At 41.9% G+C, this 21,922-nt stretch overlaps 1 protein-coding gene across 1 annotated transcript in view; it reads left to right on the plus strand.

Moving 5' to 3' along the window:
• The first annotated feature begins 1,251 nt into the window (after positions 1-1,251).
• The window catches only part of crkl (v-crk avian sarcoma virus CT10 oncogene homolog-like), a 48,790-nt gene continuing 28,119 nt past the window's right edge, over positions 1,252-21,922 (plus strand). The window contains exon 1 of the mRNA XM_060843864.1: positions 1,252-2,453. Within this exon, the coding sequence (XP_060699847.1) occupies positions 1,632-2,453 (822 nt within the window). The 5' untranslated portion in view covers positions 1,252-1,631. The remainder of the gene's footprint in view (positions 2,454-21,922) is intronic.

Genomic DNA, 21,922 nt, shown 5'->3' on the forward strand with positions numbered 1-21,922 from the left:
TGAAACTTGAAAGGGTTCAGAAAAGATTTACAAGGATGTTGCCAGGGTTGGAGGATCTGAGCTACAGGGAGAGCCTGAACAGGCTGGGGCTGATTTCCCTGGATCGTCGGAGGCTGAGGGGTGACCTTATAGAGGTTTCCAAAATTATGAGGGGCATGGATAGGATAAATAGGCAAAGTCTTTTCCCTGGGATCGTGGAGACCAGAAGTAGAGGGCATAGGCTTAGGGTGAGAGGGGAAAGATATAAATGAGACCTGAGGGGCAACTTTTTCACACAGAGGGTGGTACGTGTATGGAATGAGCTGCCAGAGGATGTGGTGGAGGGTGGAACAATTGCAACATTTAAGAGGCATTTGGATATGTATATGAATAGGAAGGGTTTGGAGGGATATGGGCCGGGTGCTGGCAGGTGGGACAAGATTGGGTTGGGATATCTGATCAGCATGGACAGGTTGGACCAAAGGGTCTGTTTCCATGCTCTACATCTCTATGACTCTATGCTGGAATCCAAGGTGGACAAGCAGGAGGCTGGAAGAACCAGGGCAGCATCAGGAGCTGGAGAAGGCTGAAATCCTCCCTCAGAAAGTGTTTGAGGCAAAATACACATTTGACTGGGAAGGGTTGGGGGCAACTGGAACTAGCTGAGTGGGCAGCATGGGTGGAATGGTGGCAGTGGGCGGCACGGTGGCACAGTGGTTAGCACTGCTGCCTCACAGCATCTGAGACCCGGGTTCAATTCCCGACTCAGGTGACTGACTGTGGAGTTTGCACGTTCTCCCCGTGTCTGCGTGGGTTTCCTCCGGGTGCTCCGGTTTCCTCCCACAGTCACAAAGATGTGCGGGTCAGGTGAATTGGCCAAGCTAAATTGCCCGTAGTGTTAGGTAAGGGGTAAATGTAGGGGTATGGGTGGGTTGCGCTTCGGCGGGTCGGTGTGGACTTGTTGGGCCGAAGGGCCTGTTTCCACACTGTAAGTAATCTAATCTAATCAAATCGGGCGGAAGGGAAGGGGAGTGCTGTCTCCATCCTGCATGAATGAGAGACAATCTCCTTCATCCTCCCGCCAAAAGGAAACCGCATGGCGTCACCAATGACGTCACAGGGCCTCCCCGGCGTGCCCAATGACATCATGGCGCCACTACGGGATGACGGACGACGACATCGCGTCTGCACGGCGAACACGTCGACGTCACCACGTCCCCTAGGCGTACCCGCTGACGTCACCTCGCCTCCCCCCCACCCCACCCCCCGGGCTCGGGTTCGGCCGTCGCCATCTTGCTCAGGGTAGAGCGGAAGGCGGGCGGACGGTGACAGAGAGAGCGGGAACCAGATACACCGAGAGGGAAGCAGCTGATACCGCGGCGGCGATGAGGAGAAAGCGGCTGTGAGGCCCCTCTCCCCACACACGGAGAGGTTTCCCAACAGGAGAGGACGGGTGGCGGGTAGGGGGGTGTGAGGGGAGCCGAGGCCGGCCCCTCTGTGACCGACCACCCGCCCCGGCCCAGGCCCAGGCCCAGGCCCAGGCCCACTCCGGCCCGGCCGTGCCCGCCGCTGGTACCGGGGACTGCAGCCCGGGCTGTGAGTGTCCGGACGCTGGGGGGTTTGGGGTAGGGGGAGGGGGGGGAGGGTCGACCATGGCCGCCGCCAAGTTCGAGTCCCACGACCGGACGAGCTGGTACTTCGGCCCGCTGAGCCGGCCGGAAGCTCAGGCCAAGCTGCTGGGCCAGCGGCACGGCACCTTCCTGGTGAGGGACAGCAGCACCTGCCCGGGGGACTACGTGCTGTCGGTGTCGGAGAACTCCAAGGTGTCGCACTACATCATCAACAGCCTGCCCGGCAAGTTCAAGATCGGCGACCAGGAGTTCGACAACCTGCCGGGCCTGCTCGAGTTCTACAAGATCCACTACCTGGACACCACCACCCTGATCGAGCCGGCTCCGCGGGCCCCGGGACCGGCCCCGGCCTCACTGCCGGCCTCCATCCCCGCCGCCCCGGCCAAGGGCCCCGGGGCCGAGGAGAGCGCCGAGTACGTGCGGACACTGTACGACTTCCCGGGCAACGACGTGGAGGACCTGCCCTTCAAGAAGGGCGAGCTGCTGGTCATCGTGGAGAAGCCCGAGGAGCAGTGGTGGAGCGCCCGCAACAAGGACGGCCGCCTCGGCATGATCCCGGTGCCCTACGTCGAGGTGGTGGTCAAGTCGTCGCCGCAGCCGCAGCCCCAGCCGCCGCAGAGCCTCCAGGCCCAGAGCCAGCAGCAGCAGCAGGCGGCCGGCTACCGTAACTCCAGCAGCTACGGCATCCCCGAGCCCGCACACGCTTACGCCCAGCCCCAGACCAGCAGTCCCCTGCCCATCGGCACCAACCCGCTACCCAGCACCCAGAACGGACCCATCTATGCCCGGGCCATCCAGAAGCGGGTCCCCTGCGCCTACGACAAGACCGCCTTAGCCTTGGAGGTAAGAGCCGCATATTCGGTCGTTTAGTGGGTGGACGAAAGCAGCTTAATGAATCCCACATGGAAGTTTCACTCCTTTGAGTCGTTTCTGTTATATTTTCCCTCTTCTCTGGGACCGTAGTGAAGGTGGAATAATTTACACTTGTGGCGGAGAAGGTCACTGAGGAGATCAGGGAGGAACCGATTCTACCGAACAGGGCGGATGATAACCTGAGGGCACAGATTTAAGGCAAAGAAACCTTTTGAGGACACGTGTAGCGAGTTGTAATTTAAAACTCTCACCCTGGAAGCAGTTTGATCAGTAATTTTAGAGAATGAATTTTGAATATACCTGGGCAAAAATGTAGGTGATGGGGCAAATTGCTAATCTTCCACAGTGGCACAGTACCGTGGGGTGAATGTAAGTTATTGCTAGATAACTACCTGTTATTTTTGAAGATGTTTGCAAGTTAAAATATGAACTGACTCCTATGAATAAAAGTAAACTTATAGCAGCAGTTCCAGAAAGATGTGGGTGTTGAGTGAAGCAAAATGTGAAATCAGCCAAGAAAATAGCACAGGACGTGTATTCTAAATTATTTGCAAAAACTGGAATGATCTGTCAGGAGATGGTTTGAGAATCACAGACCATTCAGAAAGAGTCTGGCCTGGGGATTATTAAGACAATTTGGTGAATAGCTTGGGAAAAAGTGTTTGTGTCGCAAACGTCAAGCTACAGATGATGAATTAGTTTGAATAAAATGTACCAGAAAAGCAACAGCTCTTTAAAAAGTACCCATTCCACAGCTATAAAATCTAAAAGGCAAAATAAGGAAAGCGATATATTTGATCTGCATTGTGTGGGTCAAGCTGGATGGTGTTCTTAACTCTTGTGTCCATTTTTTTAAAAAATCACTTGGAAAGATACTTATTTGAAGTTCATTTCAAAGACCTCTTTAATCTTAAGTCTGCATAGCAGCTATTACTTTGTATTTATAAGCTGTGTGAGAGATTGAGAACAAGTTTGCAGTGGCTGGTCATGACCCATCCAATTGGCTTGCGCTATCTCACTGCGTTGTCAGTGGCAGCCTGCCATGGAGCTATGTGTCTGTATTGATACCCCTCTGATGTAAGAGACTTGAACATTGAGATAACAGCCATCAAATATACTTTTGATTTACTGCCGGTTGGCTATTCAAAGCTAACTCTGGTTTTGTGATGTAATGTTTGAAGAGCCTATTGTGTGAGAGAATGAGTTGCTGAGTCTGTCACAGTAGAAATAGTAACAAGGAAGAAGTTACAATCCACTGAAGGTGAACCGTAGACAGCTCTAGGATGATTATTGTAGAGAGGCTGACTGCAAATTGACATTCAGTATTCCTATCCCCTAAAAGCTGGAAGTGTATGTTGTCAATCTCGGATAGCCAGGATTGTTCTTGGGACTGAAAGTATGGATTTGTGGGTAGGCAATTATCACTTCAAGAAGGTCACTTAAGATCTAATCTGGAGTTTTCTAATACACTGGAATTCTGCAGTTCGTCAACTTGGCCAATGTATACTTTCCATTTGAAACTGCCTAGTCATTTCCCCATTTTTCCATGTATTTTCTTCGGTTTTGATATTGGTATTCTTTGGTATTGTAGCAAGAATCCACAGTTTAATTCTGAGTTATTGAACTAATGGCACACCAGCAGTATTGCAATGAATATGGCAGGAGGATATAGTGATTACAATTGCCTCTGCAGTTCAAAGAACTTGATATGTTAAAATTCAGTCATACTGACAAACATTCATGGGTTACTTGCATTGCACAGTTAATCTGGCTATTTAAAAACAGAACCTGAGAATATCTGAAGGGTTCTGGTCAGCCTGATTGCTTTTCCTTCAATTGTGATCATTTTAATGTTGACTTTATTGCTGGCTTTGTATGGGGGTAGCCTCACCAGTTGAAGTCATTGCCTTGTATTTCTCATAATAACAGATTTTCTTTCTGCCCTCTGAAGTTTATATCCTCATGTTTCTTTGAAGGTCACTTTTCAAACAGAAATGTAAAGAAATTAAGTTTGATCTAGATTGTTTTTAATTGGCTGACTTTTTAAATTGTTCTGGGCTTATGGGAATCGGGAGTAGATAATGCAGTTTCTAAAGGACGAATCTTGTACTTGCTGGACCCATAACAAAAGCTCAATACTGACTACTTGTCACATTCTTCACCAAGGGACAGCCGACAGTGACGTATGCTGAAAGAGGAATGTGGGTCATTGAGTTTGTATTTATAAAATCATTTAAATTGGATTGATTAGAACAGGAGTAGGTCACTCAGTCCCTTGAGTTGTTACCCATTAAGCGGGATCATGGCAATGGTAATTTAATTCCATTATATAAGCCTGAAATAAGTCATCCAGATTGTGCTATCGCATTGCTAGCTGCTGGAAATGTGTACGTCACTCAGTACCAATAGAGAGTAGAGTTTGCAGATCAAATTAGACAGCGAAGATTATAAAGTTAGTGCACATTGGGAAGTTAGCTGAGTGAAGCTTCAGTTAAGTTTGGAACTGGATTCATTGCGGGTGGTTGATTACTTTTGCCATTTGAAGATGTTATAAGTTGCGTGATCTGTTTCAAATATTGAAATACATGTACTGTGTCAATATTCTAACAGGTTGTATTAAGCACACTCCAGCTTGGGTCACTGAGGATGTCTTGTTGCTTGCTTTCCAATCAGAATTCAGAGAGCAAACAATTCCACAATTTTGAATCTCAATCAAGTTTTTAGAATCCATTTTGAAGAAATCTCTAGGGTTTTATGCCAGTGAATTTTAATCAATGTCGACACATAACCCCTGACCTGTGTGAAGCTTAAACTCCATGAGGGCACTGGGTTGTGATCTGAGCCTAGAACCAAGTTAAGGATAGTGTGAGATTAAAAGATGAGGCTAATAATGTGACAGATGTGTAGGAAGACTGAAGGTTGGGAGTGTGCTCGAAATCTGCAAAGGACAAGGAAATTGATAACATCTGTATGAGGCAGGTTTTTTTAAAAACTCTTAAGAGATTTTACAACCATAAAAAGGAGAGTTATTAAAATAAATGTTTGTAACTTAGAAAGACATTGGGAAAATCATGGGGATTGAGGAACTGAGAACAAATATTTTCTGCTTTCATAATGGTAACCAAATTACATATCAGAAATAAATGGCAACCAAGGTAGTAATAACATTGAGGAACATAAGGCAGTTAATATCAACCAAGTAAAAATATGGAGCAACATAAGGGACATAAGTGCACCTGATGTTTTAAGAGAATTGCTACAGAGATAACAGATGTTCTTTACGCAGTCATGTCTAAATAACTCTAATCAAATAAATTTTGCTTTTCTACTCCTGTCGCTCACACTTTCCCACTATGTTTATCTGCCAACTTGTTGCTCACTCACTGAACCTCTCTATATCTCTGGCCTTTTTTGTGTCCTCCTCACAGCTTACATTCCCTCCTAGCTTTGCATTGTGAGCAAGTGTGGATGGGGTATTCTCTGCAAGTTTCTGATGAAATATCTCTGACTGGAAAAGTGAACTATTAATTCTCCTTAGATACTGCTTAACCTGTGAGTATTTCCAGCATTTTTTTAATTACGTTGCACTTTACTATTCAGAGCTTCAATAGCTAAGCCCCCAACATAGATCCTTGTGACACTGCACAAACCATGGTCTGCAAACTTAAATGCCTTATTTATTGTTTCCTTGTAATATCTTTGTTGACACACCTCTCCAATCTGGAATGCTTGAGTCAGTTCTGTGTTTGGGGATTTTCTGCTTTATAGCATCCTAACTACAGATGTGTTAATGGGTAATCACTAGGTGTAAATCTTTACCTGAAACCTAAGAATGAGCAAGCATAAACCAGTATTGAATATTGTTTTGTTTATTCAATTCCGTATCTTTTGGAAATCTAGGAATACTGCATTTAAATTCCACTTTTATAACATTGTGTGATTTCACTTTTATAACATCATGTTGGCATTGTTTGATTATCTGATTTTCGGAGTAAAGCTGTTAAAACTGCAATAAATTCCAGCACATCTCTTGATAGCTGTCGGGCAAACTAGCTGTTTTCTCTCTGTCCTTTCTTGAATGGTGGTGTTACATTTGCTAACTTTGAATTCACTGGAGCCATTATAGAGGATAGGAAATTTTGGAAAATCCTAACTAGCATATCTATCTTTGTAACAACTTCTTTAAAAAATATCAGGTGAGGGTTTGCCCCAGATGTTAGTCTCTTAAGTTGCTCCAAATTCTTTTCTTCATTGAGGAACCCAAGGTAATTAATATTAATGTTGTTAACTTCTTGATTGTCATCTATTACTGGTATGTAGTCTGTTTTCCATAATGAAGACTTCTTCAACATCTCATTTCCTCATTCTCCATTTCTCCAGTCTCTACTTATGTTACCAACATTTACTTTCCTTTTAAGATATTTTGCTAATATAATAAAAGGGGAAAAATGCCTGTATTATGCAGGTTATATCAGATTCTTCATTGTGCTTTGTTAGTTGCTAATACACCCTATCTTTGCTCTTCCTACTGTTCCTTGTTTGCTTCATTTTTTAGACTCATACATCTCGAACTTTGAGGTACCCATCGAATTTTCTAATCCACTTGGCTCGAGGCTCAGATCATAATTCAGTGGTTCTCACCTTCGTGATTCTGTTGTATAATTTGAACTTTAACTCACCAACTCCCTCAACATCCTTGTTAGCTCTGCTTTGGTTTGTGTGCTATCCATGGATCCATTCCCCCCCTCTTTAAGTTAATCTTCAGCCACAAAGCAATATTTGTACTTGGTAGACAACATACCCTTCAGAGTTTTCTGTTCTGTATTTATCCCCCTCACTGCACAAGTGCCTTCACTGTTGCTACCATGCTCCTTTTTCACTTATTTGTCTTTGTAGGAGCCCCATTCAGTTTACCCATTCACTCCTGCAGTTTTTGTTCTTATTCACACAATTTGCAAGTTCCTTGTATGTCCTGGTCAAAGTCCAGGGCTGAAGATCCTCCAGCATTACCTGCAGTATTCCTGTAGAGACAGACACTGCAAGATTGTAATAAAAAATAGAGATAGCAGAGAGATTCGTTGAGTACTTTGTTTCTACTTTGACAGAAGAGCAAAATACATTCTGGAAATGATTGGGAACCATGTTTATAGCAAGAATGAGAAGTTTGGAGAAATTAGCATTTAAGGAAGGAACAGTGCTGAAGAAAATATTTAATTAGAAATCGATCAATCTGCTGGCTTGTGGCCTGAATGGATAGAATTAAAGTGCAATGCCTACTCAGGGAAGGATGCAGAAGGAAAAACTTGTAACAATAAACAAGATTGTTCTGTTCATTAATTATCAGACACATAGTACAGGGCATTTTCCCCTCATTGTATGATACCCTGCATCCAGTCACCTTCATGAAAGGAATGGCATTTGATAAATCTTGAAGTTCAAAGTAGAAAATTTGTTGCTGGAAATGCGCAGCAGGTCAGGCAGCATCCAAGGAGCAGGAGAATCGACATTTCGGGCATGAGCCCTTCTTCAGGAATGAAGTTCAAAGTAGCAGAGTAGATCAGAAACTAGTAGATGCATTGCATTTGATTTTTGAATGGTGTTTGATAAAGTGCGATGCAAGTGGTTATTGGATAGTGTCAGGGCTCATGAGCTGGTGATTGGTTAGAGAATGGAAACAGATCAAGAATAACTCTGATCATTTTGGTTAGTAATCTTCTTTAGAGGAGTCAGTTTGGACTAGAAATGCTACCTCTGATTTTATCCAAACACTGTTGCCTGACTGGAGTTTTTCTAGCATTTTGTTTTTATTTTTGACAGTTGCTTTTATTTGTTTATCCAGTTCTGTTTCTACTCAGTCTTCTCTGCTTTCGGCCTGCCCCAAAGATGGAAATTTAAGGCAGGTAGTTTATGTTGTAAGGTCAGTTTGGATCTTGATGTATTTTGACTGCTGCAAGTATAGCATGTGCTGTGATAGAATTCTGTCTCCTCTTCCCGTTGTGTGGTTGAAATGTTGGCAAATGGCCTACCCCAAACCATTGTTCATTCACTTGTACAAAATTTGGTTAGGGATAGCAATTAAGACTGAATGACACAATCATGATGGGCTGTGAATGCTTTCTTGTCCTTCAGCTGTTACAGGAGTTATGTTCGGATTTTGGGGAGGGGAACAGTTTTGAACCAAGAAGATCATTGAAGAAATGCTTCCTCGTGCAGTGAATACTTGGCTCAATTTTCTAAATGGCTTCCGTCTTCCAGTCAGTGCAACAGTTTAACTGGATAATTCAAACATCTGTGCCAGTACAAATTGGAATGTAGCCAATCTCATGTTGGGATACAGTGCTTTTAAAATGGTTTTGTTTTGAAGTGCAATAGAATGTAGTTTGAAATGGTATGTCTCTGGGCACTTGGCATTCACAGTTGGTAATAGCATTTTCCCAGTTTTAGTCTCACTTCAAGTTGGTGATATGTTGGTAGTGGTCGTATTCCTCCAAATCCTGGAGGAATATTCCTCCAAATCCAAATCATGCTTAATTGAGGTGTGTCTTTGTGAGTCTGTACATGTTCTTTAAATGTGTGCAAGTTAAACACTCATAGCTCAACCTAGGTGGCTTTACTTTGTCTTGAGTTACTGATTTGTGGTCTGCCTTATGATGCATGGCTAACTTATCCTCTTCTTTTAGCTGTTGTCATTCTCATGCAGCTTCAGCCCTCAGTTAAGTGTCATGTTCCTTAGATTGGCAGGAGTGCAGATGTGGAGAGCTTGGTGAGTGAGACTGTAGTCTTTTGCTATTGGCATCTATGACTCCAACAGATCAGGGCCACAGAAGCAACATCGAAGATTGGCAGGCAAAAATGTAGGACAAAAATCGTTCCCTTTGTCAAGGAGATGGTTTGGGTGCAATCGGCATACATTTGGTTGAAGGCCAAGGTAGCTGAAACAAAAGAGCTTTTTTTTTGAATGATAAAAGAGATGGAAAATAAGAATAAATGCCTATAAAAAGCACAGTTAAAAATCTTACAATACCAGGTTACAGTCCAACCGGTTTATTTGGAAGTACTAGCTTTTGGAGTAGTGCTCCATCAGGTAGATATTACTTGATGAAGGATCGGTGTTCTGAAAGCTAGCACTGTCAAATAAACCTGTTGGACACTAACCTGGTGTTGTGATTTTTTTATTTTTGTCCACTCCAATCCAACACCGGCACCTCCACGTTACAAAAAGCACCAGCAATACCACCCAACCATTTTGCTGTCAGTCATCAGTGCAGTGATAGCAGGTGTTGTTGATTGTGCAATCAATGCAAAAGAATGAGCTGATCCATCAGTTTGAGTTCTGCCAGGACCACACAGGTCCTGTTATGAGGGTTCCTGTCTCAACCACCCTTACAGGCTGTGACTTCCACATTCTCATCACTGATAGTGGGGAAAAAAGAATCTTCATCTCCCCTCTCAACTTCATGCCCCTTCCATTCAATCTTTGCTCACTACTTGTTCATTCTTTTACCAAGGGGAAAGGTTTTTTCCTGTCTATGCCCCTCGTGATTTTATACATCTCAATCATGTCCCCTCTCAGGCAGATTTGTATTTGTAGATACATTGTTTTGCTCAAACAGCACACAATTTGTAGACATGTCAGTCAGTGTGGCATTTTATAAATTGTTATTTTGGAAATAAAGCTAGTACAGCTTCAGGTTAAGACACAGACTCTAAATAAGCCCTCACATCTAAAATGCATTGTCTCACCTGAGATGTCACCTCTTTTATATTGATAAAACCTTGCGTTATCTTGGGGCAGTGACTTGAAAAAAGTCTGGGATTTGCATATTAGTCAATCAAAGCCTGAACCTCTGTTATAACTTATTAGAGATTCAACAGCCATCTTAGACTTGTTCAAACAAGTATGCTGTTTTGGAAAATGTGTGGGGTGATGGACTCTTGAGGACACGTAGCACAAACAGTCAAGTTTCTGGTGTTGAGACTAGCTCAAATGTAACGAAGGGTACGTTAGGTCTAGTCAGATGCACAGGCAGAGGTTTCTGCGGCTGGCAGCAAGAAATTAGAATGATGTGTTGCCTCCTTGGTGCCAGGATTAAGGGTATCTCATAGTGCAGAATAATCTCAAAGGGGAGAGGTACCAGTGGGAGGTCATTGTGCACACTGGAACTAATGACATAGGAAGGCAAAAGGGTGGGATTCTGAAGAGAATTTAAAAAGGAGATCCTCAAGGGTAGTAATATCTGGATTACTCCCAGTGCTACAAGATAGTGAGGATATGGATAGGCGGACAGAGCAGATGAATGTGTGGCTGAGGAGCTGGTGTGGGGCGAAGGGTTCATTTTTGGATTATTAGGATCTCTTCTGGGATAGAACTGACCTTGACAAGGAGGAATTGCACCTGAATTAGAAGGGACCTAATGCAGAGGAACCTCGATTATCCAAATGCCAATTATCGGATTATCCAAAGGAGATCTTGAGGTCCTGACAGAAACGTTACATCAAAGACGTGTTTCCAACATTGATCGCGTCTTTTGTTTACTTTGATTAAACAGGCACCGTGTCCAAATGACTGACCTCCCTCCCTCCCTCTCCCAAACTTTCCCTGGAGTTCTACAGAGTGGTGTACCCTAAACCCCTCCTTCCCCACATAATCTCTCCAACGTTGTCCTGTACAGGGCAAACACTGAACCTGTTGAAAAGTTGCAGTGAAAAGTTGTGTGTACCTCAATATCAGATCAAAGTGTATTAATCTTAATCTTGAATCAGTTCAAGTCAACATTCATAGTTCTCTGGGGTGAACAAATGACTACAATCACAACCCTCTGAAGTCATGATTTCTATCAAACCTGAATGCTTACTGCTTTATACTGAGATTATGACCCAAACTCTGGATTCTCCAGCCTGGAGCAGAAACGTTAACACCTGAAGAATTTTATATACATAATTACAATCACCTCTTCATTTGTTTGAGCTCCGCAGAATGCGAGCCCATGGCACTGTCTTTCCTCTTACATTCCTGGTTTGAAAATGTCATTCTATCTCGGGAATTTCTGATGCACTGTGAGGCAAGAAGTGCTTCTGTTTTGGTTAGGAAGACCAAACTCTACACAATACTTTAGGTGTAATTCATGAACCACAATGTCCTAAACCCCATGTACATGAACAGCAAAAAGAAAATTCCAGAAATATTGGCACCACCTATGGAGAAGGACACAGTTAACATTTCAGATCTGCAAACGTTCGTCAGAAATGTGTAAATGTAATCTGAACTTCAAAGTCAAGGATGTGCTGCAAGGAATAGACAGATCTCTGCTCTCCTTCAAAAAGAAGTTCCAGCATTCACCCATATTCCCATGTTGTATTCCATCTTCTACTATTTTGCCCATTAATTTAACCAGTCTATATCCCATTACAGCTTTCTTTTTGACAGTTACAGCAATCATGACATGTATTTTGCAATGAACCATAAACCTGTTAAATGAATATTGTCAGGTCCTGAAATGACTAAGTTATGAATGCTTCCTCCCAGGTTGTGACTTGAGCATTCAGTCTATATTTACATTGTAACTGCAGCATTGTTATTTGGCTAATAATACAGTCAAGGTGCAAACATATCAGAGATTGAACAGTCCTTAACCAGACCCATAATGGTATATTACAACTCTTCTAAGCACTCGTTGGTGAATAGGCATGAAGTTGTGACCAACCTTATCCTCATATGTTCCTCTTTGCTGTTCTCACGTATGTTCCAACGTTTTGTCTTATATTCCTTGCCATCCTGTCCTCCTTGCACATCTGTCCAGTCCATCTTTCTTAGATGCATCCCACCCAGTTAACACTCCATTCCAGTACCACCAGTTCGCATGTTTGAGTAATCAAGGGCCTACAATTCGGTATGCGCATTTTAAAAGATCCATTCATCTGACAAAACAGTGAAATTAAGTTCCTGTGATGTGGTACTGTATCCATTAATTTGATTGATACAAGTTTGGATAGTAAATGCATAAAGTGTTCTGGTGATCCGCTTTTTAAATATTTAAATCCATTGATTTGAAGGGGATACCAATCTAATATCTTCGGGAATTTTTCATCAGTTGCCCTAGAGATGATATTGACAGTCTGATATCTGTAGCTATTTCAGCATAATGAGAGTGAACTCCATGTGTTGCTGTCCCTATATATACAGTTTTTCTCTTTATTGTTTAGCCCCATTCAGTCTGACCTTTTGAGGCAGGTGTATGTTTATTTACTGACTACTGTATTTATCCTGGAGGATTGGTGTTCAGAGAATCCGTTCCAGCATGATGTCAGAGCTCATCAACAGTTTTGTAAGTGTGTAATGATTTTGGCTTATTAAATGTTGGCTTGTTTCATCTCAGATGGGGAGGATAGCATCTCAGCTGTTCAAAAGAACTGCTGAGAGGAAGGTAATTTCCCTTGAAGTAGGCAAACACATTGCTTATAGGAATACGGAGTTATTTGGTAAAAGTTATGGGCATTTTTCAGGTGCCATTGTTAAACAGTTTCAGAAAAAGTTTTTTTTGTTGCTGTGTTTCATGTTGAGAGCTGTCCAGTTATGATTTTCTAGTATGCGCACAGCCAGGGTTTGGTGGGCTTTCTTGTCTGTTATTTCCTTGAGGAAGTGAGAACTGCAGGTGCTGGAAAAGCATAGCAGGTCAGGCAACATCCAAGGAGCAGGATAATTGATGTTTCACGCATAAGTGTTCCGGATGAATACTGAAACATTTATGCCTGAAACATCAATTCTGCTGCTCCTCAGGTGCTGCCTGACCTTGTGTGTTTTTCCAGCAGCACACTCTCGACTGCTATTCCCTTGAAACTCGTCTGACAGATTGTTGAATAAGGGACTTGGGAATTATAATTGTAGAACGGTTACAGCATGGAGCAAGTCGACTTTAATGGTGCTGCCCTTTGTAAGAGCAACCAGCTGACTCTTGGTAACCTACCATTTTCTCAAAGCTCTGTATATTTTTTTCGCTTCAGTTGCGTGGCCAAACCCCTTTTGAAAGTAAGAACATCAGGATGCATATATCAATAGGAAAAGTTTATAGCAATACAGGCCAAATGCTGGCATGTAAGACGAGGTCAGATTGGGATGTTTGGCTGAGTTGAACCGTAAGGTCCATTTTCGCACTCGATGATTCAGTGACTATAATTGAATATACTTGCACCCCATTTCCAAATTAAAGCTAAAAGTTTCTAAGTGTATAATGATTTTTGCTTGAAACGTTTTTCATTCCCGATAAATACAATTGCTTTGGTTCTTGATTCTTCTGCCTGGGCGAAAGCAGCTTCTCCTTGTCTGATAATGTTTATAAACCTGTTCACCTTCTCTAAGGATAGCAACCCCACCTTTCCAGTGTGGCCATCTGGATGCCCTCATCCCTGGACCATTCTCATAAATCTCTTCTGCACTTCTTTAAAGTCTTTTTGTCTTTTCGAAATATGATGTCCAGAAACAAGACAGTATTGCAGTTCAGGTCAAATTTGGTTTTGTAAAGGTTTGTCATCCTTTTCTTGCTTATGAGCTCTGTGTCTCAATTTACAAAAGCAGGGAACTTGCTGCTGTACAACTTTTAAACAATTTGTACTGCTATGTTTCCCCTATCCTTCTACTCCAGCAGCTGTCTTGAGTTTTATCCTTACATTTGATGCATCCACCATTATGTCAGCCTGTGTATGATTTCTTAAACTTTATCATAGACCTCCACAAAGTTCACAGTACTTCCAAGTTTTGTCATCTGCAGGTTTTGAAACACTGCCCAGTACTCAGTTAGTTCTTTTGAATTTGAATCCAAACATATTAGTTTGTGTACTTGCTGGGATATTAACTCAATCTTCATGTTCAAGTATTTTTTGAAAATGTTAATTTCATTTGACAAATACAACAACATTGTATTAATGTAATGCCTTTAGTGTAATATTGTCTCAAGATGCTTTGCAAAAATATGAAGTGAAATTTGACCGTGAGCCACAGAAGACAGTTTGCAGCAGATGGCTAAAAATCTGATCAAAGATGTACGTTTCCTGGAACATCTCAAAAGTAGCAAAGAAGTAGAGATTTAAAGTTCGAGCTTCCAGAGCTTATATTAGAGAGAACCCAAGGAGCAATTAAATGGAGCATTTAAATTTCTAGGGTGCTCAAAAGGCCAGAATCAGATGAACGAAAACATTTTGGGTGATGAGGTTGGAAGAGCTTGAAGTGACATGGGGAAGAAGTAATTGATGGGAATTTTGGATAGGCTCCCTCTTAAGAGCTGTTCTGTATGACAGAGAATGAATCAGGAAATACTGAGTGCATATTAAAAAACATTAATCGTGGACAACTTTAATTTTTATATATATTAGGGAAATCGCATTGACAGAGGTAACTACGAGGAAGAATGCATCGTGTGTTTGGGATTGTTTCATGGAATGGTATGCTGTAAAGCAAACAGGAATCTGGGTGTTTTAGATCTCGTAATGTGTATTGATTCAGGCTCGATAAGTGATTGATTGCCGAGTGAACAATCACCTAGGGAGCAATGGCTATAACTATGTAGGATTATGGGGTCAGTTTGAGAGTGAGATACCTTGTGCAGAAGCAATTGTGCTAAACTTAACTAAGGGTAATTGCATGGAAATGAGGACAGAGGCTCACTGGAGAAGGCTGGAAGAGGAGTTTAGGAAAGATGGTTGATGAGCAATCACAGATGTTTAGAAAATATATATGATGAGATGACTCGCAACTTAGATATATCCCAAGGATCATGAGATGGGAATAAACTGACCATGGTTAACCAGAGAAGTTATGGATGGCATCAAATTGAAAGAAAGATCCTACAATGTGACAGGTAAATCAGAGGCTTGGGAAGGTTTTAAAACTCAACAAATGACCAGAAAAGTGGAGAAAATAAACTGAGGGCAAACCAGAAAATAACATAAGAACAGATGGAGCTTCTCAAATATATAAGAAAGGAACAGAGAGGCAGCAGTTGATATGGAGAGAATTCGAGATTAAGGCTCTATAAATAATAATGGGGAGCCCGGAAATAGCCTGAGTTGAATAAGGTTACAAATTATACGGCATTAGTAGCATTCCAAAACACTAAATAATCTGGGGTGCAAGAGAAATAATAACAAACATCATTAGAGAAAAAGAATGAAAGAGACATATGGAATGATCTAGACTTAATGGGTTGCATCCTTGGGTTACAAAGGAAGTAGTTGCAGATATCGTGGATGTACTGGTGGTAATTCTCCAAGATTCTTAAGTTCTGGAGCTACCAGGTAGGATTGGAAATCTGCCAATGTAGTACCCTTATTCAGAAAAGGAAGGAGACATAAAACAGGTAACGAGAGACCAGTAAGCTAATTCTATCATTGTTAAAACGATAGTCTATTTTAATGGGTAGAATGAGCATTGAAATATATGATTGGGCAGAGTCATCGTAGCTTCATGCAGGAGAAATCATGTCTGATAAATTTATTAGAGTTCTTTGAGATAACAAGCAAGATAGATAAAGGAGAATCAAAAGATGTAATATGTTTAGATTTCCACAGGGCATTCAATGAGATACCGCATACACAGTTACTGAATAAGACAAAAACTCATGATATTGAGGATCGAATAGTCTGGATAGAGGATCAACTAATTGGAGACGACAGAGTTGGGATAAATGGTGCATTTTCCGGATGACAACCTGAAACTAGTGGGAGTGCCACAGGCATCAGTGCTGGGACCACAATTATTTGGAGTATGTATTAATGATTTTGGTATAGAAGCCAGTGTACTGTTTCCAAGGCTGCGACTGAAACACACATAAGTGGGAAGATAAGTAGTCAGGATGATGCAAGGAGCCTATAGAGGGATATGGACAGGTTAGGTGAGTGGGCAAAAATGAGCAGATTGGATATAATGTGATTTTGGCAGGTGGAATAGAAGACCTGAATATGTAAATAGGGAAAGCTGTGGCACAGAAGGATTTGGAAGTCTTCATGCATGAATTCCAAGAAGCCAACCTACAGCTTCAGAAGATAATGGAGCAAGCAAATGGAATGTTGGCCTTTATTTCGAAAGGAATAAGGAGGTATTGGATTGACTAGTCCAGGCATTGGTCAGATCACAGTGAAAATATTGTGAATGGTTTTGTTCTCCTTATCTAAGAAAATATCTACTGGAATTGCAGGCAGTGTAGAGAAGGTCTATTATGTTGATGTAGATGGAGGTATTTTCTTAAAAGAGGAGTTACGTGTGTTGGACCTGTATTCATTGGAGTTTAGGAAAATGAGAATTTATTGTAATTTTATTTTCTCTCTGGGTAGTGAATGTTGGGATTCTTTACTACTTGCGTGCTGTCAAGTTTGTAATGGGTCTGAAGGCAGTAGTTTTGTTCTTCCCAACACCTGGAGGAAATTCCTCTAACTTTTAGCAGATGTTGGAAAATCAGCCTTATCATTTGATGTGGATGGAGGAGTTGAGAGTGATGGGCTGTGGTGAACTGAGTATTGTTATGCTGGGTCTGAAGCTTTGAAATAATGTGATTTGTTTTTTTTTTGGAGACCATGGTTTTCCACTTTCTGTGCCATCACTTAGTTCCATCACTTTTAGATGGAAAAGACCATCTCATTCCTGTCGAAGTATATCGTATGCTGAGGCCCAGACTGACTCATTATGCAATCTGATTTGCTTTCACAAGTCGCTTATGCTGTTATTGACCAGTGGATTTGAGGAGAAGATAGTTTTCCTGTAAAGATTGGTGTAGGTCTGAATTGCATGACTTGGGAGAATAGTTGAGCTGGGTAATCTTCCAATCTTTTAAAAAGTACTTGGATGAACCTTCGTGTCATAACATGCAAGACTATTGGCTGGTGTGGAAAATTGGAGCTAGTATAGTCATCCAGGAGAATGCTAATCAGCTTGGTCAGTACTTCCGATACTAAATAAAAAAGGCAAACTTAGAACTTTTTGGAAATGTAGGAGGAAATAAGAGTTGCATTGTGTATTTTTGGCAGCCCAAACTAAGTGGGCCAAAGGGCCTCGACTGTAGGATTCTGATTACCCTGAATGTTTATCCAAAGACCAAGGAGCATTGTGACACCACTATTTTTTTAAACCTGTAGCTGATTTTGCTGTGCATAAGTTCAGTGCAATGTCATTTCAAACTTGAAATGTCTTTTTTTTCTTGGTACATGAATTTAATAAGGTGCCTTCAGGTACGTCACTGAAGATCACTTGATGACTTGGTAAGTTTATGAAGTGGGGGGGTGAGTTGGAAATTGTTCTTTGGTGAAACCATGGCGACTCAACCAGCTTTGCCACACCGAGCAGTTTTCAGTTGAGAGTTAAATGAGAATTGGATCTGAATTTGGTCCGACCCTTCTGTTGCTCTCCCTATCCCTCCAGCGTGCTCATATCCACTGGGCCACGTTGACAAATGGGATTCCTGGTTTTGGTGAAGCTGAAGGTGAACAAGGAGCAGAAAGAAAGCAACTTGTTTACACAACATTGACTTTATTTTGCATATCTCTCAACTTGCTGCTCAGAGGAATGAGCTATCCTTTGTCCCCAGATTTGAGGTGTTGCTTTCATTAACTTTGATTCAGGTTCTTTGCAAGTTGGACTGAAGGGCCTTTTTCTGTGTTCTATGACTCCATGCACCCCAACTTCAGTGGGTTTCAAATGTTGATGAGCATGTGATATGTGGACTTGGCAGAACTGATGAGTGCTCAAGACCCACTCCTTAAGCTGTAGTTCTACTAGTCAGTAATTTGCTCTTCATTCATTTGAAATCTATTAAACCATTTAGTTTGGAATTTTTACTTATTTCTAAACCTAAATCCTGCATTCAAATAAAAACACTTTGGGCACTAGAAATCTGAAACACAGCAAACGCAGAGAAACTTAGAACTGTTAGCACCCATAGAGCAAAAACAGTCAATATTTCAAATTCTGAATAAGGTCCATGTCGGATTCAAAACATGAATTCTGCTTTCCAAATTCTGCAATATGAAGAATTGAAGCATTTCCCTTCTGAATGCCCTGGCAGCATCAGCTGAATGTTGATATGCTTGTGAGTTATAGGTGATGTAATCCAAGTAAATGGAATTAAGCCGTAGGTTAACATGATCAAACTGACTGAACAGGCTGAAGGGTCTGAACAGCTGCCTCTTGTTCCCATGTCTTGAGCATAACCATCCTTTGCTTTACTAAGCAGCAGTCAGGTCTGTAAGACTCTTGTAAAATGTTGTGTTAATATTGGACTTAATGTCTAAATAGAGGCAAATGTACGTGAAGGTGTTCCAGAACCTCTGTTGTGGTTCAGTACAGCTTTGTATTGCTGTTTTGGCCAGAGAAGTTCTTCATTGCATCTGTTGTCATGTGGAAGGACTGAATGGAGGATCGATGTAGGTCCACAGTAAGGATCATTAATTGGAGAGTTGTTTCTAGATCCAGTCCACAGCATCCTGAAATGTAAGTTGACGAACAGGAGATGTTAGCAGGTGACCTGAGAGCAGCATATATTCAAATATGGAAAGATGTTTTGAAAAATGTTAAGAGACCCACCACCTACAGCAAGAAACATAAATTGGATGACTAAAAAATGCACTGTAGCTAGCTAACTAGAGTGTACATTTTCTAAATCATCCCAGTCCACTTAGTCTAATTATTAGAAAAAATCATGCCTTATTTAAAATAAATCTGAAGTGACAGCCAATTTTGGAACAAAGTGATGATGTCAAAGTTAATTTATTATTTTGTTAAAAATACCAAATTTGTCCTATTTGAGAATTCCTTGGAGTTTCATAGTTCTCCTTGCGTATTTCCAACAGAAGTCCTTAAAGAATTTCTCTTTTTTAAAGTTTTCTATGTATTTACCATGCCGATTAGCATTCTCCTTTGCACGCTTGGGGCTGAACCTGTTTTTGAGTTATTGCAAGGTATATGTTTGATTTAAGCACTGGGAATATTACTGCAAACCAGTGGAACAGACACAGTCTGCTCTTCAAAATCATGAGTTACCTAATGGTCAGTCTTGGTGACATGGAGTCGACCCAGTTTGAATATTAGGAGTTTTGGGTTATTTTGCCTTGTACTTAGTTTGAAAGCTTTTAAATGGAATACCCCTGCTGCGTGTTGTTCAGCGCATAGCCCTCTGAATGGGGCCAGGCTAGGTGGGATCCAGGTTCAACCCTAGGACTGTGCTGGGTAAACCAGTCTCAGCTTAGCAGTAGTAACACCATGACAGTTCGCTTCCTCTTCAGGAAAGAGAGGAGGATATTCAGCAAGGGGTTTAAAACTCCACCCTGATGGGCTGCATCAAGTTATTTTTTTCTTAGTTCAGGTTGTGTTATAATTCTCCATGTACTTGGCTGAAGATTTTGTTGGCCAATCATAAGCTCATTTATGAGGAAGTAATTCCCAACTAATGGTAGGAAGCTGGAGTTGAGCTTTGCGTGCTATCCATGCCTCATTTGCTGGTATTCAGCTGTAGGGACAGAAGCCTCTGCTTCCCGTTGCGAAGGTCTATTCTTTGAGTCTGAATATCTGAAGACTAGTTAGTCATGGAGATAAGTTTGTCATGAAGCCTTTCATCAAACTTTTATCAACAAAGGCAGCCCGAAGGTGGATTCCATCTCTTTATAGCTATCTCTGTGCTTTTTGTGGTACTGCTTTGTTTTGTTGGTTATTTCTTGCACCACTCCTGCTACAGTATCTGACCTTGGCCACCATTTGAAGCAAGGGAGCCTATAGCAGCAGCAATATCACTGTCCTTACATTGTTTAATCACCAGATTGTTAGACCAAATAAGATGTCAAAAGTTTGTGTTCATAATAGCTGGGTAGGTATCACAGATCTTTTCTCCTCTATGCTTTCTGCTCCATTGGAGAAGTGAATCGTTTTGATGTAACAAATCAGTCTGTAATCCAGCTGGACCTCAGCTATTCCAGTTCTGCTGGCCAATGTCGTGTCTCTTTGTTGAAGTTATCTTCTCTTGTATATCTTTTTGAATCTTTTATCTGCATTCCAGTCGTTCCCTTATTACACAACTAAAGTTGACCTACTGCTGACTATCTCTTTGCTCAATAGGAACATCCATTTCTACTTTCCACATGACTATAAAACATTCCATACATGTTTTGCATATTTCACTGCTAAGTTGACAATCTTATTTCCTGCATTTAAAATTCATTTAATTTTTATTACCATCAATTCTGATTTGTGGTTGCAAGAAATTGTAGAGTTCCTGTATTACCTTGCTAAACACCACATATTGCCATTTGGTACATTGCGCTACCTTTGAATCCTGCATTGAGCACCATCATCTTAAAACAAAATTAACGTCTGCAGAAACGGTCTTCCAGCCACCAAGCAAAACCAAATCTTCCCTTCAATCTACCATAAACAGATGATTCACCGATTGGCAAACTTGCTTTATCTTCAGTGTCACTGACAATTCTTTGGTAATTGCAGATTTAGATTGTCGTTCCTTTAATTTTCCATCAGTGCTTTTGGTAAAGCGATCATAGCTTCCTCCTTTTTGACACAGCATCTACCTTATCAAAATCCAGCTGCCCTATGATTCATCTTTCTTTACACTAGGTGGAATCTACAGATTCATAGTTGTATCAGACTAGCCAGACTTGATTACTAGAGGACATTGGAATAGGATGAGGCCTTTTCATCTGTTATCTTTTCTGCCATTCACTGGGCTCATGGATGGTCTGTGACCTATTTTCACATTCTGTAGTCAAAATGTATCAAAATTTTAAAGTTAACAGTTGATCTCTTTTAACTTGCCATTTGTGGCAGTGTTTCAGACTTCTGCAACAATCTGTATGCAATGCACTTTCCTTATTTCATCCTGAAAGATGTTTACTGTGTATCCTTAGAAATTACAGCTGTCACTGTCTCAGGAAGGATGTGTAGATTTTCAAGGAGGTGCGAAAAAGAATTGAGAATGGTTCAGGGGTGAAGGACTTGATTAAGTGGACATATTTGAGAAGCTGGAGTTCTTCAGAGTCATAAAGATGTACAGCATGGAAGCAGAGCCTTCGGTACAACCCGTCCATTCTGACCAGATATCCCAACCCAATCTCGTCCCACCTGTGGGCGGCACGGTGGCACAGTGGTTAGCACTGCTGCCTCACAGCGCCTGAAGACCCGGGTTCAATTCCCGACTCAGGCGACTGACTGTGTGGAGTTTGCACGTTCTCCCCGTGTCTGCGTGGGTTTCCTCCGGGTGCTCCGGTTTCCTCCCACAGTCCAAAGATGTGCGGGTCAGGTGAATTGGCCATGCTAAATTGCCCGTAGTGTTAGGTAAGGGGTAATGTAGGGGTATGGGTGGGTTTCGCTTCGGCGGGTCGGTGTGGACTTGTTGGGCCGAAGGGCCTGTTTCCACACTGTAAGTCTAATCTAATCTGTCAGCACCCGGTCCATA

The sequence above is a fragment of the Hemiscyllium ocellatum genome, chromosome 24 (assembly GCF_020745735.1).
Source record: "Hemiscyllium ocellatum isolate sHemOce1 chromosome 24, sHemOce1.pat.X.cur, whole genome shotgun sequence".
Lineage (NCBI taxonomy): Eukaryota > Metazoa > Chordata > Chondrichthyes > Orectolobiformes > Hemiscylliidae > Hemiscyllium > Hemiscyllium ocellatum.